Genomic DNA, 19,069 nt, shown 5'->3' with positions numbered 1-19,069 from the left:
GGAAAGAGTCTTGAATGTGAATGCCTCTCCACCGTCACGGCAAAATGTACATCTTGGGTGGGCCCCACAGTTCGAACGTGGTGACCATTCCTCAAAAGTCACATGCATGCACTTTATCCCATGTATGCTTATGACTGTTAGTCTCCATAAAACAGAATTGCCATTGGGTAAGGGAAACGCATCACCATCTGTCTCTCTAATCAATCGCGTCCGTCCATCTAGTTGGCCCGATCATGCATGGCTTCAGTTTAAAAAATCACACCTATTAGACAATCCTATCCATCAGTTTTCTACAATTTTTTGTTACAAATATCTGACAATCAAATAGGTTGATTTAGACCGTTGATTTGAAGACAACCAATACCCCACTCCATCTATACGAGGTGCTGCTTGATAGACGGTTCAAAATGGTAACTCACCATGCCATGTGAACTGTGCAGAGATTACAACCATTTGCCTTTTAGAAATGGGGTTTTATACATACCAACTATTTTTTTGACATTTATAAATACCTCCCTATGTTTCTGATATTTACAGATACTCCTAACATGGTGATATTTTTAATACATGCCATCTTATTTTATATGGAGAAATGACCAAAATGCCCTCAACATAAAGGGAATGACTAAACTAACCTCCACTTTCCCATAAGCAACCCATTAAATTAGAAGTATCCTTATTTAACTTTTTTTTTTTAAAATTTTAATTTTTTTAAATTTTTTACACACGCACCTAACACACCGTAGTGGGATTTCACTACCTATGGGTCTCGAACCCAAGACCTCGTGTTGAAGCTCCTCAGAGTTTACCACTGAGGTAAGGACTCCAACCCATATCTTATTTAACATGTAAAAGAGTAAAACACAAATTCATGGTTGAAATGCTATGATGAATTGAGAATAAGCATAAACCCAGAGATTTTCAAATAAGTCAATGTTCCAAATTGCTACTGAATCCATAAGCAGGCAAGAGACAACCCCTCGAATTAAAACATCTTAACAACCAAAGAAAGAGAGTAGAAACAATTCCCATAAATGCGGCAAGCGAAATGATTTGGGGTATTAAGGAAAAACAGGTTGTTCCAACTCGATGCCATCAAAAATTCTTGACTGTTATATGTGAATTGGATTCACCTCTAAAGTATATATTTTTTTTCTTTTAATATTTTTCTATTGGAGCTTTTCTGAATTGGGCATTAATGGTTTCTAATATGTACGTACTTGTTCAAGATCACAACCACTCATTAGGTAGGGTATGTAAAAGTGAAGGACACTTTAGTCTTTGCCTGTACCATGAGGGCATTTTGGTCATTTCCTTATGGCATATGTAGAAGAGGCTACAACTACATTAAGAACAAGTTACTACCTATGTATTTTTAAAATATTAGCAAATGTAAGAAAGTCAATTTATAAAAGAGAATCCTCCCATGCCCTCGGGGCAAAGTAAGGTAGCTCTTAGTTGCATCTGTTCACTCAGTCCAATGGATCAATCCGAACCGTCTATTAAACTCAAAACACATTTCATGAACTATCTTTCAAAAATTACATATGCATAGACGGCAATTGGCGTTTAGTGTATTTAGAACTTAAACAATTACCAAGATCATAGAGAATACATCCCTTAGGAAACTAACGAAATTAATAAAATATTCAAACATTAGGTAGGCGCTTTTTTATTGGCACTAGATGACAATCCATGTTAAGCCTTTTTGAAATTAAATGGTAGCCATTTTAGGTAGCACATTGACATTGTAGATTTAATGAAGCTACCAAAGAAATTAATGAAAGTGGTAATAATGGTGGCCATCAATTCCGGATCCCACCCAATCTTTATGAGGATGCGTGACATTTTCACCAATGCTTTTTATTTAAGAAACGTTGTCACCAATGAATCAACGGTGGGAGCCACTTCTCAAAATCAGGCAAGGTGATAGGTGCATCCACCCACTAGTTTTATAGTGATATGATGGTATAAATTGTACTATTTTATTATATAAAGTAGGACAAGAGAGACTGTATCCGTTGATTAATTGGGTCTGTGATGTCAAATCAAGACCATGCAATTAGCTAAGTCATTGGATAACTATTAGATCCGTGACTCTGGTACCATTGGAGGGTTCTTGGTCTAAATAACCCCGCACGGTCACATGGTCATGGTAGGCGTGTGTCCTTTCTTAATTTAAGTTTTTTAGTCTTAAAATCACTTTTTTTATTTTTTTAAAGGAAGAAAATGCTCAGGGAAAAGGGTTGTTTATTTTTTTTTTTTAATCTTTTAATTTTTTAATTTTTAAAAAAAATTTTAAAGTAACACGATCCTGCCAAAAACTGAAATTCACCCCACTCATTGGCTAATCTGATTCGTTTATTTAATTAGACAATCATAAACCCATAGGAGAGTTTTTTCTGATTTTTATTTGAAATTCTTTATGACCCACAATTATATTAACGTTGTACATTGATTTAAAGCTATTTTTTCCTATGTGGTCTATCTGTGATGAGTTTTGTCTTCAAACTTGAGACGATGACATGAAATTAAAACATTTTACATGTGGACATGGTGGATTTGCTTCCAAATAATCTAGTGAGCCCCAACTAAGATGTGGATTGGTTCAAAATGTGGAGTCATTACCGCAAGTTGGCCATTTTTGCTATTTCCTTCTTCCTCTTTTTACTTTTTATTTTTATTTTTATGGGAGCGGAGAAGGATGTGAAAGGGAGAATTGTGTTTTTTTGGTTTATTTCCTTCTTATTTCTTCCTTCTTTCTTCCTTCATTCCTTGCTCTCCTATATAATTGTTTTTTATTTTTTTGTATGAATGATGTGAGTTTGTGAAAGAGAGGAGGGTGTGCTGGTTTCTCTTTATAATTTTAATTTTAATTAAATTTTTTTTTATATTGGGAATGCATGGTAGGAGTTTATTAAAGGAAGGAGGGTATGGAAGAATTTTAAACAGTGGGAGTTTGTGAAAGATAAAAGTCGTGGTGGTTCCTTTATGCTTTTTTTTTAATTTTTTTAATTTTTTTTTATTTGGTTGGGTATGATTGTTAAGAGTTTGTGAAAGAGAGGAGAGTGTGGTTGGTTCCTTTATAGTTGTTGTGAATTTTTAATTTTTTTGTTATATGAATAGTGAGACTTGGGAGTTTGTGAAAGGGAGGAGAGTGTATAGGTCTCATTTTTGTTGTTGCATGAATGGTGAGACAAAATGGATCACAAAATTCACCGTGGATCACGAATATTAATAGTGGATCGTTGATATTCAGTGAGGATCGCAGATATTAACAGAGGACCAATGATATTAACAATGGAATTCATCGTGGATGGTAAATATTAGTTGTGGACAGTAAATATTAGCACCTGACTGCTAATATTCAATGAGGGCTGCAAATATTATTAAAGTGGACCGCTATGTTCATTTGAGGACCGCTGATATTCAGTGTGGATCATTAATATTTAGATGAGGACCGCTGATATTCAGTGTGGATCATTAATATTTAGATGAGGACCGCTGATATTTAGCATAGACCGTTGATATTCAGTTAAGGACCGTTGATATTCCAAGACCAACTGAATATCAACGGTCCTCAACTGAATATTAGTGGTCCACTATTAATATAATCGGTTCATAATAAATATCGATGATTTACACTGAATATTGGCTATCCATAGTAAAAGTATCAACGATTCATAATGAAAATGGGCAATCTACAGTAAATATAGATGATCCACAATACAACATTCATCCATTATGACATACTTCCTTCTTAAAATTCATTCATTACGAAAATTCATCCATTACAACATTCATTTATTCCAACATTCATCACATTCATCCATTACAACATTCTTCCATTACAAAATTTATGCATTATAACATTCTTTTATTACAAAATTTATTAATTACAAAATTCTTCAATTATAAAAATTCATCTATTATAATATTCTTCCACACCTTCTTCCCTCTTACAAATTCCCACCACTCATACCAAATAAAAAAAATTCAAAGAACAATTACAAAATAAATCAAGGAATGAAGAAGGGAATAAAAAAATACAATCCCTCTCTCCCGTGAATAAAACTAAGGAAAGAAAAGGGAAATGATCAAATAGCCCTCATGCAGACTGGAGTCTGCTGTACCAGGAGCATTTTCATCATTCAAAAAATATAAAGGTGACTTCAAGCTACAAAAATGTAAGTTAGGAAAGGATGGATTCCTACCAGGACCATGCTATAGTATGGGGCTATTTGGACCAAAAATCCCCGTCGAGAACTTCTTAAGGTCCGCAAAAGTTTTGGATCACATAGATATTTGTGTTTTCTCTTCATCCAAGGTCTATGTGACCATATAAACCAGTTGGATGGCAAATAAGCATCATGGTGGGCCCTAAGAGGGTTTCAATTGTGGGTGTCATTGTCCCCGCTGCTTTTTGCGGTGTGGTCCACTTGAGCTTTGGATCCGCCTCATTTTTTGGTCCATTCCTTAAAATTATCTCATAAAATGGATGGATAGTGTGGATATTACACCTAGATCATGGTGGAACCCATAAAAATTGACGACGTAAACACACCATCGAGGTTAGCTCTCAGCAATCAGTCAGGTCAAAGCCGTGTCTAAAAAATAGGCAGAAAGAGAAAAATATTTAACAATTGAAATTAATTTCACATGTGTGGTTCACTTGGGGACTTTACTGCCCTAAATTTCGATACATGGCATTCAGGCAATTTTTCTACGCGTCCTGTCCGGAAACGGATCGGCTACTCCCCCTCCGACCGGCCAATGGCTGATGGTCGGTGCTCTGTGGGCCCACCATGATGTATGTGTTTCATTCATGCCGTCCATCTATTTTTTTAAATAATTTTATGGTATGAGACCAAAAATGAAGTATATTACATTCTCAAGTCGACCACATTACAAGAAACAGTGTTGAATGAAGGTTGACCATTAAACAATTTTTAGGGGCCATAAAAGTTTTGGATCAAGCTGATCTTTGTTTTTTCCCTTCATCTGGGTCTGTATGACCTGATCAACAGATTGGATGTCAAATAAACAGTACAGTAGGCATTAGGAGGATTTTAATGGTGGATATCCAATCACTATTATTTCCTGTGGTGTGGTCCACTGAAATTTATATTCCTCTCATTTTTTAATCAAGCCCTAAAATGATATGTAAAAATGGATGAACGGAATGGATGAAACACGTACATCATGGTGGGGCCCACAGAGCACTGACAACCAGCCACCAGTCTGGTGGCGGTGTAGTAGCCAATCCGTTTCAGCCCTGTCCGCCCAAATCTTTAGTTTTCAACCCCTTCACATTGGAAGGATAGAAATCGGTCTAGACAGGGCCTCTGTGGAGCCCACCGTGATGTATGGATTTTATCCACCCCGTTCAACTCATTTTACATATTATTATGATCCAACTAATGAGGCCGATCCAAGGCTCAAGTATACCACACCACAGGAAGCAGCAGTGATAATGACATCCACCGTTGAAACCTTCTTAAGGCCCACAATGACATTTATTTTCCATATAACCTTCTCATAAGGTCACGCAAGCCTAGATGAAAGGAAAATACAAATTTCAGCTTGATCCAAAACTTCAGTAGCCCTGAGAAGTTTTCAATGGTAAACGTTCAATCCCTACTGTGTGGTTCACTTGAGCCTTAGATATGTTAATATTTTGGCTCGCATCCTAAATGATCTAGAAAAAAAATAAAATAATGGATGAGTGGAGTGGATAAAACATATACATCATCGTGGTGGCATCACATAGCCTATGCTTGGACCGATTCCATCCAGGTAGGGGCAGCATGCAATCCGCTTCCCTGACGGTCTCTTCGATCATTGATGGCTATAAAAGGCCTAGATGGGTAGTGAGGTGCTCAGCACCTACCTCAGTGGTGAAATGACACGGGAATATTTGACTAATGAGGCGGTATGCTTTTCAAGATAGGACCAAGACTTTTTAAAAGTTGTTTCACAAAAAACATGTACTTGTTTAGCTGTCCAGTAGACAACTCACCGTTAGTTTTCATAGTTAATTTTTACATAATAATTATGAAAATTTAGGCCTAGATAGATAATGAGGTGCTCAGCACCTACCCCAGTGGTGAAATGACATGGGGGTATTTGATTAATGAGGCTGTACGCTTTTAAAGATAGGACCAAGACTGTTTAAAAGTTGTTTCACTGAAAGCATGTACTTGTTAAGTTGTCCAAGTAGACAACTCATCCTTAGTTTTCATAGTTAATTTTTACATAATAATTATGAAAATTTAGGCCTAGATGGGTAGTGAGGTGCTCAGCACCTACCTCAGTGGTGAAATGACATGGGGCTATTTGCTTAATGAGGCTGTACGCTTTTAAAGATAGGACCAAGACTTTTTAAAAGTTGTTTCGTGGAAAGCTTGTACTTGTTAAGTTGTCCAGGTAAACAACTCATCCTTAGTTTTCATAGTTAATTTTTACATAATAATTATGAAAGTAGATGGATTGCCTGTTCCAATTATTAACCATCATTTAAGATAGCTTGCTATTATTCATTTTATTTTCTTCTTTTTAGTTGTATGAGATATGTAAACACCTGCACATGGTAAATGTATGCAAAACAAAACCACCGGAGCATAGGTAAAACCTAAAAAGAAAAGGAAAAATAATAATAGACAAAAGGCATATAAATTTATATATTTATAGGATAACAATGTAGAGCTTTTTTTTTTCATTAAAATAAGAGAAATAATAGTATAATACTTTCTCCTATCTGGCTCTTTCATGGTATAATAAACTCACACTTACAATTCTCAAAAGATAATGCTCACCTAATATACATGTTTCTCTATCTAGAAAATACCATATGAAAGAGCAGCCCTCCAAGCCGTAGAGAAATTGGGCTTCACTAAGCACATGCACACATACCTAGCTATGATATTGTTGAGATTTTCATAGCTAGGTATGTTATGTACTTTGAAAGATATAAAGTTGCATTTCAGCTTTTTTTTAAAAACAATAAAATCCTTAATTTTATTTCAGAGCTTGGAAAATAAAAGGAGGGGATGTGAGATTTTCAAAGTTATTTTTCAAGAAAGCATTTGGAGAGACATAAAAATAAGAGAGGGCTAGTAAAATAATTTAAGACATCTTATGAAATGACTTTATTTTCTATTGAAATGTAATCTCCTAATCAAGAAAAAATATCATATTCCTGGAAAGTATTTTTCACCAAAATGATTTATGAGCTTTCAAGTAGGCTTTTAATGTGTTGTTTTTGTGTTCCTTCCTAATGTAGTGCAGAATGCATGCTAGCGTGTGTGTAAACCTTGAGCTGGCTCTTTCCAAGGCTAGCTTGGAATCTAATGGAGTAATTTCAATGAAGTGTGAGTTGTCACTCTTTATTCTACCTTGGTGTGTTAAGTTGGAAGCAGTTTGCATCCTACCTTTGCTTGGACAATAATTCATCTACGCTTTGTGGGGCCCACCGTGATGTATGGAGTTTTGTCCTGCTATCCATCCATTTTTTCAAGATCATTTTAAGGTATGAGGTAAAAAATGAAGACAATCCAAAGCCCCACCAATGGAACCTTATTGGGGGCTCACAGAAGTTTTGGATTAGGATGATATTTGTATTTTCCTTGCATCTAGGTGGGGATTAACTTATGATTGTGATGGATGGAATATAAAGATCATGGTGGGCTATAGGAAGGTTTTAATGGTAAGCATTTCCATCCTAATTATTTCCTCTCTTGGTTTTGGATTTGCCTCATTTTTGGGATCACATCCTAAAATGATATGGGAAAACCAATGGACATAGTAGATGTCATATGACACTGCGGTGGGCCCCACAGAACTTTCTTTACATTGGATTTTGAGAATTCCTTTTCTAGTGGTTAAATCAAATGAATGTACTTGAATTTTAAAAAGAAAAAAGAAAAAAAGAAAAAATATATATTTTTATTTTTTCCTCTAAAAGTTTTTTTTTTTTTTTATATAGTGAAAAAGTGACTTTTTCCTTTGTCCCACATTGCCTTGGGAACTTTTTTGTTTTATAAATTATCTTTTGAATAGTTAATTTAGAGAAAAGAGGGGGAGAGATCTTGGGTTGCTTGGTAACAGCCGTCCGTTGCAGAGCACAGCTAGAAACTGGTTAATGCCAACAGTCTAAAACAGCTAGCCATTCAGTGATCTAAATTATTAGATTTTTAATCCAACGTTCAAATTAAAAATCCAACAGTATGAAATGTTTAGATTAATGAGCTAACATTCACAAACATTTTTCCAATGTTCTAAACTTTGATAGCCTTAGGTGGGACAGTCAACTCCTCCATCTATATAAATCACACTCTAGGTCCAGAGTATCAACAATCCAATCGATCTCGTATACAAGAAAATTTCTCCCTTCTTTTAACTAAATTAAGTTTGCAACACACTGAGTTCTCAAAGTAACTGAGTTATTGAACTCACTGGATTTCTCAGACCAGGTTCTCTTAGTTTGTCCGAAAAGACTGATTACATCAGCTGAGTTCTTAAGGTGGTCTCTTCATGATTGAAGCATGTAGAACCAAACAAGACTTGTCATATCCTCAAAGCAATTCGCAAACAACCAGCCAATAATCTCTAATATCATAAGAGAGGGGATGAATCACGCTTTAAGGACAATGAATCTAATAAGTTAACCTGTTTTAAATTTATTTTTAATTTTTAATTTTTTCCCCCCACATGAGCTCCATGTAAACGGGTTACATGCAAATTGTGTCTCAATCCTATCCTAAGTTAGGGTGAGATATAGGCAAGACAATGGGGGACTCTTGGGTTAGTCCAAGGTGCAGATTGGGAATTAGTTGAGCCCAATAGGACCAACTGGGTCACACCTATTTAAAATTTTAATTTTGCCTGCCTCAAGCTTAGCCCATTCCTAGCCCTTGCTTTTCCAAATCTAGGCCTAGTTCAGCTTAAGATTCACCTTGAAGTTTTGATGGATGTGACGGGTCCCATCGTGGATCTGGGTGCTCAAAAATGTCCTGGGCTAGAAGATCTTAACCATTAATGTAGTCCCACCATAAAGGGTATGCTTACAAAATCTCCTAATAATAAACATTAGCATATAGGGATTTTTACTGCAAAAAAAATTTACATTTTCCCAAACAATGCTTGGACAATTAAAAATTGAAAATTCCTGGAAGATGCCTTACAAGGGAGGAACCATCAAAATGCTCTCATTTACTTTTTTTCCTAAGAATTGTGGCACCCACATGGTATACGTATAACATCCAACCCGTCTACATATGCAATCGATCATGGTGATCACACGAAGCAAAAATCTGGCCAATCAAATTATCAGATGAGCCACATTTGAACTTTGATGTTTTTGAGTGGTGTATATTAATTTTTGTGGTTACCTTCTGATTGAACCCGCTATATTTTTCGTTCGTCTAATAATCTTAGTGGGGTTGCATTTGTTGGATGGTTTGGATATCAGACATACCATGCATGACCCATAATTTTTTATTCCTCACTTTTCCAAGAAAAAAACAAACAAGGATATTTACACAATTTCTCCCCTTAAAAAGCATCATCTTGGAATTTTTGGTTCTTACACACACTATTTGGTAAAATCCATGCTGCCAAGGAATTTTGCGGCATAAATTCCTAGTATATACTTTTGTAACAATAATTTTATTTCTTGAACCCCTTACTTGACCTACCAAGTCCAATGTTAGTAGATTGCTTGGAGACTCCTAGTGACTTGACTCTTTGGGCCCTTCGTTATGAGTGTGTTTTATCCACGCTGTCTATCCATCTTCCCCGCTCATTTTAGGACATGAGACATAAAATGAGATAGATCCAAAGCTCAAGTGAACTACACCACTGGCAACAATGGGGATAATAATACCCATTATTGAAAACTTCAAGGCCCACCATGATTCTTATTTGCATCCAACCTGTTCATAAGGTCACATAGACCTTGATGAAGGGAAAACACAAATATCAGCTTAATTCAAATACTTTTGTTGGTCTTAAGAAATTTTCAATAGTAGGCATTGAATCCCCATTATTTCTCGTGGTGTGGTTTACTTGTACCGTAGATCTACCTCATTTTTAAGTTGGCAAAACAAATTATCAATATTTATTTAAATATATAATGTCCCACAAAGATATAGGCCATTGAGCCAATAGAGTATACATGTGAATAGCAAGCTACTTATTCATGTTTGTTGCATGGATACTAAAAGTCCATCAAGGTACTCTTCTTTAGTAGCAAAAATTATATATTATGATGATACATTTTCTAGGAATTTATAATCCATAGTTCAAAGGTTATTAGAATTTTTTTATTTTTTAAAAATCCAAGTCTAAGAGAATTTCTTAATAAACAAACGTACAGAAAAATTTTGAGACATGTCCTATCAAATTGTGAAATACTAGCCATTATTAGTGGGAATAGCATCTGCAAGCCTATGCAAAAAATAATAAAAAGATGTGAGTTACACAGCAGAGAAGAAAAACAGCGTGTTAGGAGAGAGAAAGATTGCTAACTTTGTACAAATCTAATCAGAGCTACCCAAAAATAGATCTAGCCTAAAATTGTCCCAAGCCCAATTTAAAATCCAGTCTCGCAATTCTATTTAATCTAACAGAGGGTGTGTTTGGTTGCGCCAAATATCACAAAATTTCAAATTTCATGATATACTGTACAACCAAACACACCCTAAGGCAATTTAAATCAAACCTAACAACAGATTGGTCAATGAGAAATTTAAATAGGAGGTGAGATATGGTACCCATCCAAATTAGGCCCAACCCGAACCCGATACATAGATAAATGGGTCAAGTGAGACCCGATGCAGACCCGAACAGCAAGAAATAAAGGGATTTTTTTGTCATTTCTCCTCCGAATGACACAGGAAGAGAAATGGGAACGGCTCTCCTTCCCTCATCACCCCCTCTCATCTGCTGCTCCACCAACGGTCACAAAGGCAGGAGGTTTGGTGGGCCACGCGCCAAACTCGAGTTCAATGGCGATGATCCATTTCTCCAAGCAGCCATCAGAGCCGCTTCTCTTCGTTTCCAAGAGACCCATCGCCCAGGTTAGGCTCTTCTTCTTCTTTACGCTGCTTTCTTAGTCCCACCACCATTCTCTAAACGGTGGTGAATCATTCATCGTGGACATGAAATAGTTTTTCGGATATCCAGACGGTACAAATCGCTGGCCCAATTTAGATGTTGTATTACCCAAGAATCTCACGGTGCAGATGATAGAAACCATCTGATTTTGGCCCCGTTGAATTTGGACCATCTATTATATTGCTTACAATTGGATGGTTAAGATTGCTTTACCAGTGTGATTTTCAAGCTATGCTCTATCTGTCACTGCGCTGCCCAGTTTGAATGGTATGGATGGCCAGACGCGCGTGCTATTGCATTGTTTTTAACCATCTATTATATTGCTACCAATTGGATGGTAGGATTGCTCTACCAGAGTGATTTTCAAGCTCTGCTCCATCCACAATGCGCCCTCCAAGATGGACGGTCTGGATGGCATTCATGTGTGCCACATATAAGGAGCATGAGCCACAATCGATTCGACGACGGTGGTGGACTAGCACCAGAGTTTGCGGTGAAGAATTCATGTAATTTGACAAAAAAACAGACCATCTTCATGGTGGATGTGGGTTGATGATAAGGGGGAGTTGTTTGTTACTCCGGCGGCATATGACGCCTGATACACAGGCACTCGGAAATTGTACAGGTGGCATACAGTTAAGACAATTAAACTGACCTGGGATCAATAACTTGGACAGTTTAATTTAAGTTACTTGTGTGCCACATATGCAATTTCTTAGTTCTAGGTGCTTGCATATCACCCATCACATTCTGCCCGAGTATCAAAGTTTTTTCTTTGATGATAAGAGGAATTATAGGATCAGAAAATGAGGTTCGCACAAGTTATCAATTGTGACGAGTGGGGCCATGGTTCAGTAATCTAGACCATTGATATGATGCATCCCACCGTTGATGGACCATGCTGTGAAAATCTCCTTGATAAAAGAATCATGACCTTTTTTTATGGCCTAAAGATAGATGGTTAAGAAAAGAAGTGCAGCTATGGTCCACATTCAACTGAGAAAACAAAAGTCTCAAGATTGTGGCTAGGATTTATGATCTGGTAGATTTTTGGGGCATGTTCCATCCACTGTGAGATCAACGGTCTAGAATACCGAACAATTAGGCCCACATATCAGAACTGAAGAAGGGCATAAACCATGCAAAGACAGGGTTTGCATATCCTATAAATCCTCTGATGATGATCATGACCATCAAACAGGAAACTGATCAAAGATTAGCTTACCTCCCACTCTGATACCACTTTGATGCAGGACAATTAACCACTTGCTCTAAAAGCTCGAACTGATAGAGCATGGTGAATCAATCCCTTTATCTCATAGCCCATACCCTACATCGCATGGGTTAGGACCTCGGCCGGACCCCCTCATGGGCTCCACATCACATGGGTTCCGCTTCATACGGCTGGGGCCCGCCTCACCCAAGCCACCCGCCTCACATGAGCTGCCCCTCTCGAGTGTGTCCCTGCATCCCACGGGCAACCCACTCGAGCCCGGTGTGAAATTGCCCCTGCATTACCAACACCTTTGAAGGAGCACCATAGCGCCAAACATGCATCGTATGATACTCAAATTGCTCATTATGCCCCCCATCGATGATCATATTGAAGGATTTTACTGAGAAGTTTTCATACCTTTCTTTTAACCACACAATCGAATATGACTCTGAAATGGACAGATGGCTATTTGAGAGCATATCTAACAACCTGACCAAATCTTCCACCTCTTCATCTTTCAAATTTCTTTTGCAAGGCGGCACCCAAATAGTTTCCTCACTTTGAATAGAGAAGCAATGATCAAGTGAGATATTTAACTCTAAGGAGATGCCTGCTAATTGAGAAAATGGTACATTTAACTTTTGATCCTCTAACCCCAAAATCGAATCTTCTTGCCATCACCTAAAGAGAAGAGAAACTTACCCCCTCTCAAACCTTAATTTTCAACAAATTCATCAATTTCTATAGAGATGATAATGCAGGGGCATTTTCACACCGGGCTCAAGTAGGGTTGCCTGTGGGATGCAGGGGCACATTCAGGATGGGCGGCCTGTGTGAGGCGGTATCCATGTGATTTGGGGCCCACGAAGGAGGTTCTGCCGAGGTCCTAACCCATGAGATGTGGGGCCTGGGCTATGAGATAAATGAATTGATTTACCATGCTCTAATAGTTCGAGTTTTAGAGCAAGTGGTTAATTGTCCTGCGTCAGATGAAGCCTTATACAACGAAGAAGGTTTTGTCCATCTACCCCTTTCCTCTACCCCGAACTTTCTATCCACCAAGTTCATTGACTCCAAACTCCTCAATGAGGGGGGTTCAGCCGAGGTCCTAATCCATGAGATGTGGGGCCTGGGCTACGAGATAAAGGGATTGATTCGCCATGCTCTAATAGTTCGAGCTTTTAGAGCAAGTGGTTAATTGTCTTCCCACTTTGAGTAATGAAATTTATGATTTTCTTCCAAGAAGAAATAAAACAGTTCGGCCAATCCTAACCCTTTGTATACAAATTGATACAGGAAAAAAAAAATAGTGATAATGGTTATGATAGTCCAATTGAGTCAAGTTTCTGTTACTGACCAATCAATGATCTGGCCCACTGGATATGGGTTGCTCGGATTTCATAGTTGTATGTGGCAGGTAGGCCACCTTCTTATCCAGCCACTTGCTGCGTATCTGCACTGTAATTTGAAAGTTGAAACAGCATTTTGCATTTGCTTGAAATCCAAACTTCTGATCAACCAATTACAATTTCAGACCCTCTCTTCATTGATCCATATGTCGGTTGCTTTACAAATTGATACAGGAAAAAAAAAATAGTGATAATGGTTATGATAGTCCAATTGAGTCAAGTTTCTGTTACTGACCAATCAATGATCTGGCCCACTGGATATGGGTTGCTCGGATTTCATAGTTGTATGTGGCAGGTAGGCCACCTTCTTATCCAGCCACTTGCTGCGTATCTGCACTGTAATTTGAAAGTTGAAACAGCATTTTGCATTTGCTTGAAATCCAAACTTCTGATCAACCAATTACAATTTCAGACCCTCTCTTCATTGATCCATATGTCAGTTGCTTTATTCCTCCATCCTCTGGTAAGAATACAAAGCAAATCTCGGCATCAACGGCATCTCCATGCCACTATTGCCTAGCAACTAAGTTCATTGACGATAAACTGCTTAGCACTGCAAATCATATGGATGGTGTGAGGCAGGTACTTTTGTTTTAAAAGACTTCAATCCTCCCTCCCTCTCTGTGTATGTGTGTACATGTTTCAATAAATCTTCTTATACCATACAGATTGTTTTGTTGACAGACGGTATGGACACCCGACCATATAGGCTCAAGTGGCCGCATTCAACCATAATATTTGACATTTCTCCAGGAAGGATTTTCACAATAGCATCTGAAAGGCTCAAAGGTTGGTATCATCTTGTAATTTATGTGTGTATGACATTTTTGCTTCTTTCTGATCAGTTTCTTCATTTGAGAAGGAAATCTTATGGTTATCAACCATCTAACATTGTTTGGTTATTCCATTAATAAAAACTCCATGTGAGATTAGTTTTTTTTTTTTTCCTTATTCATGTTTGCCCTGTACCAATTTCAATGAAGCTCCTCGGGGACATGACTTTCTTGATCGTGTTTTCACCTCCTTAACACTTGCATGTTTCGGGTGCCTTCCAATTCAATTTGATAGTGCATCTAAACACAGCCCTAGCCATTCAAAATTATTATCGCAGTCTCTAAGGGCCCGTTTGGATACCACCAAATAAGTTACTTTTTCTACTTACAACAGTAGATAAGTAAGTTTGGTTTATGATCAATTATAAGTTACTTTTTTAACTTATAAGTTACTTGATCACTTCAGCTTAATAAGTAGAAACCAAGATAAGTTACTTGAGGCATAAGTAGCTTATCTTAAGTAACTTAAGATCCAAACGCCCCCTAAAATTCTCTTGAAAATCATTAAAGAAAAAACCCTCGTACTGGCAGATGGTCCCATCTTTCTTCTTCAGTAAATTCTCATTGCTTATCAAACGTCCTTTTTGTTGAAAATGTCAGGTGTTGGAGCTAAGATTTCAAGAACTAGCATGTTTATCCATGTCCCACTGGAGTCGCATGATATACAAGCAATCTTGCAGAGTAAAGGCTTTAACGGTAACAGGCCGAGTATATGGGCTCTCCAGGTTATCTACTGATTCATATCTTCTAATACTTTCAATTACCAGAAACTCGGTTCTTCTTATTATCTTTCCCTGGCCTGCTTGGTGCTGCTGCAGAGTCATTGCAGAACTGAATGAGGTCCTTGCTAGCCTGTGAATGCATATTAACCAACTCATTTGATGACTGGATTCAGTTTTTTAACTGTGTTAACTGCTATGTGATTGATACTAGTAAGAAACCTCCTGAAAATATTGGTATTTCTTGCCTTCGATTTACTTCAAGAAACTCTTGATTTCTATCATAGAACATTGGTAAGCCCGCATCTACATCTGCATGCAACCAATGCATGGGACATCTGAGCAGCACATTAGGTTGGCTACCATGTAGATGATGCCTTCAATTTACTTCAAGAAACTCATGATTTCTATCATAGAGCATTGTAAGCCCGCATCTACATCTGCATGCAGCCAATGCATGGGACATCTGAGCAGCACATTAGGTTTTTTTTTTTTTTTTTGTCAGCTTGTTAGTACGCCCCACTGTCAGTTGACACTTCAGTGTTAGCCACCCCCACTAGGGATCAATACCAAGACCTCAGTGTTGAAACGAGGTATCTTTCACTCAGTCTACCACTTGAGCTAGCTACCATGTAGTTGATCTGGCTCCAAAATCAGGCTGGTCTGCTCATCAGGTGGGCCACATCTGCGAATTTGGACTGTTGATAATTTCCAAAACTGCTCATTTTTCTCACGTGTGTGGTCCACCTGGTGAGCTGGCTGTCATATTTTTGGATCAAGCTATCTAAACAGTGGCCATATTTTTGGATCAAGCTATCTAAACAGTGGCCACACCTGATGTGTGAGTTGACACACATCTCAAGTTGGCCTTGCTGGCGGCAAGTAGAGGTGTGCGTAGCCAATCTCTACTAACATATTTCCTATTCTAATTACAAAAAGTTTGTTTGCATTATTCACGATCATGTTCAATCAAAATTATCAAATGGGACTATAGGCTTGTTAGGATAGGAGTTAGTGGGAAAAAAAAATCATTTTCCACAAAATCACTGTTTTCTTGTATGGATTCAATCCCAATGCGCTGATAGTGTAAATAAGATTCTTGAAAAAAGGCGGCTGGTATTTGGAATTTGCTGTGAGTCATTGCTTAATGCCCTTTCAAGGAATCCGGTTTTCACATGTTTCAGTCCAAACAGGAGAGAATTGTTTTTAATAAAATTAATGTTTTCCACTGTTTGGATTGCAATAAATGGTGAAGAATCCTCAATATTCCATCCTCATCCACTTGATTTCTCTTCATTTAGAAATCATGATTACAGTTTTCCATGTCCTCACCTTGGATTCCTCAATAACTGTTTGATCTCTGCATCTTGCAGGGACTACCAGTGATGACATTAGCGAGCTTCAAAGAAATTATCTCTGTTGTTAGTAGCTTAGCTATGAAAGGAAGCATTTTTTTAGGAGAAATGCCCTCCTGGTTGGCAAAAACTGAAGTCGGAATAAAGGTCGGTCTGCTAAAAACCCATAATAGGTTGTTGGTATTTATGTCCTTGCTTTTAATCTATGTTTCAGTACATGGTCCACCTCAGTCCAATACGCAGAAATGGATGGACAAGCTTTTCATGAGCAATGGTTTCCGGTTGGGTGTGATTGCCTACAACGATGTTGCAAAAGATGTGCTCCGGGACCCGCCATCAGGAGATTATGGGAATATACTTTTTGTCGCAGAACAGTTGCAGCTGTCTGATGATCAGGTGACACCATTTTTATTTTTTATTTTTCCAAATGCAAGTGCAAAGTGTTGGGCGAAAGTAGAGCAAAGGAATGGTGGTATTTAAGATGGACTCTGTAGGGGAAATGCTGTGGGAATGGGGAGAAAAGAAAAAAGAAAAATCATTTTAGGAAGTTCTCAATCAGGAAACATGGTTTCATTGTGTTTCTCAAGGTTTCCTTGTGTTTCCACCATATTCTCTACAAGCTTTCCATTTTTTTTCTGAAAGAGAAACGTTACCATGATGTGTGCTTCATAGAAGTTTTGTGAAGTGCTGCCTCCACCATATGATCGAACCGCTTATCTGGCGGAGCACCATGTGGATGGGCTATAGGCCAAGCAATGTAGTGATTGGCAACTCTGACCATCCAATTTTCATGAGTTTTGCCTGTTGAATGTAGCTTGTTGCTCCTTTTTTTCTTTGTTCTTTTTTTGAGTCAGTGTTACTTTTCACCGATTGGATGGCTACCATAGTCGGATCACCTTGTGGTACATCCATGTGGTGGCCTGCAAAATAAAGGGCCCTGATTACATGTACACTGACTCAAGGTACTACAGAGATGTTTTGGTACATGCATCATCCAACTCTACGAAGCGTGCATGCCATAGTAAGCATTCCATGTTTCGGAAACAGAATACAATTCCCATTCCTTATTTAGAGCATAACCGAAGAACATGTTTGTATTTATAGCAATCCATATTTAGCTAATGCATTGGCTTCATTTGGTCTTGAATCATGATGCGTTGGATAACGCCTGCCTACATGTATGAAATTACAATTGCTATTTGAATTAAGGACTGAATGGAGGTCTGGCACTGATTTTGGAAATATAGAAATCGCATGGATTGGTTTGCAAATGAACACAAGCCCACTTGAAATATGCCCATACAAGATTTTAGATGGTTTCAATTTGAATTTTTGTGCATCTTTCTCATATTCATAGTGTGTTTTGCTTTCACAGATGGAGAGTTGGAGGAGAGAATTCCAAAGGATGGAGGAAGAAGGAGATGAAGATGGGTTTGAGGAACTCTAGCTCCAAGATTGGTATTTTTGAACAAGGTTATTGATTTGATCATATCTGTATATTATTATTATTATTTTTTTTTAAAGACTAAACACGGTGCTTGTTTTTAGGCTTTTTATGTCAGTGTTTTTTTCCATCTTTTTGTTGAATTTTTCATAACTTTGAAGAAAGAAAATATCAGATATCGCAATATATTGTGAAAAACTAGCATGTTGCCACTTTCTTTCACTCATCAGAGAATCTATCTTGGCATGCATGGCACACATGCATGAGGGTCTGTTCTGTTGATTCTGTAAGATTTACTGCGGATGTTTCATAGACCAAAAACTCACACTGATTGGACAGTCCTAGCCCTTCAAACTCAATCAGGATGTTGCTGAGTGGCTTGAGCATGATTCCCATGAGGCGTGGAAATGGATAAAAGCTTCAGGGCTGATTGTCTATTGTATGGCCTTCTTCTAGGAGCATTGGGATATAATCCAAAAGGATCTCATGTGTTTCATGGCAGGGCAATCTTAAACAAAGGCCTGAGTGCCAGCTTCATCTTGCTTATTCCTAAAGTTGAAAAGGTGTTTTGCTACCAAGGTATCTGGATTTTCTTCTTCAACCTCTTTGAGGTTTCTTGCGCTGTTATGTACAATGTTTGAATAGAAGGAATTGTAGAATTTCTTAAGACAAGGATGCCCTGATGGAGACCCGTAAGAGCAAAATTCAGTGTTAAGATATCAGAGTGGTCTGTCAGGGGAGGGGGGAGGGTTGGAAGTTGGAACTTGAACATAGATGGTATTTATATCGAAGAGAATTCTGTGGAAAAGACAAGCCCATTTACCTTTTTTTTATTTTTTTATTTTATTTTTGGGTGGAATTGATTTCCGCTGAATGTAGATACTTAAGGAGCGCGTGCATACACAGAGGCGGGCTTGGCAGAGCCATTCATAGGCAGGTACCACCAGGGACAAGATAATGAGCACACTTGCACCAATT

The 19,069-nt window shown here is 37.9% G+C and overlaps 1 protein-coding gene across 4 annotated transcripts; it reads left to right on the top strand.

Annotated features, from left to right (window-relative positions):
• Positions 1 to 10,849: 10,849 nt before the first annotated feature.
• Positions 10,850 to 18,277, top strand: LOC131231474 (O-methyltransferase 1, chloroplastic). 4 transcript variants are annotated; one of them, XR_009164375.1, is made up of 7 exons: positions 10,850 to 11,078; positions 14,153 to 14,322; positions 14,409 to 14,529; positions 15,174 to 15,298; positions 16,666 to 16,794; positions 16,862 to 17,043; positions 18,023 to 18,277. XR_009164375.1 is itself a non-coding variant. In XM_058227677.1 (7 exons), the coding sequence occupies exons 1-7, from the start codon at positions 10,904 to 10,906 to the stop codon at positions 18,092 to 18,094; spliced, it is 957 nt and encodes a 318-aa protein (XP_058083660.1). In that variant the 5' UTR covers positions 10,868 to 10,903; the 3' UTR covers positions 18,095 to 18,277. The 4 variants fall into 4 exon arrangements, 3 of the variants coding, with proteins under 3 accessions (XP_058083661.1, XP_058083658.1, XP_058083660.1); XM_058227677.1 differs by having other exon boundaries at positions 10,868 to 11,078; positions 16,879 to 17,043; XM_058227675.1 differs by having other exon boundaries at positions 10,860 to 11,078; positions 16,666 to 17,043.
• Positions 18,278 to 19,069: the final 792 nt, after the last annotated feature.

The sequence above is a fragment of the Magnolia sinica genome, chromosome 17 (genome assembly GCF_029962835.1).
Source record: "Magnolia sinica isolate HGM2019 chromosome 17, MsV1, whole genome shotgun sequence".
NCBI classification, from domain to species: domain Eukaryota; kingdom Viridiplantae; phylum Streptophyta; class Magnoliopsida; order Magnoliales; family Magnoliaceae; genus Magnolia; species Magnolia sinica.
This window is presented reverse-complemented; position numbering and strand designations above follow the sequence as displayed.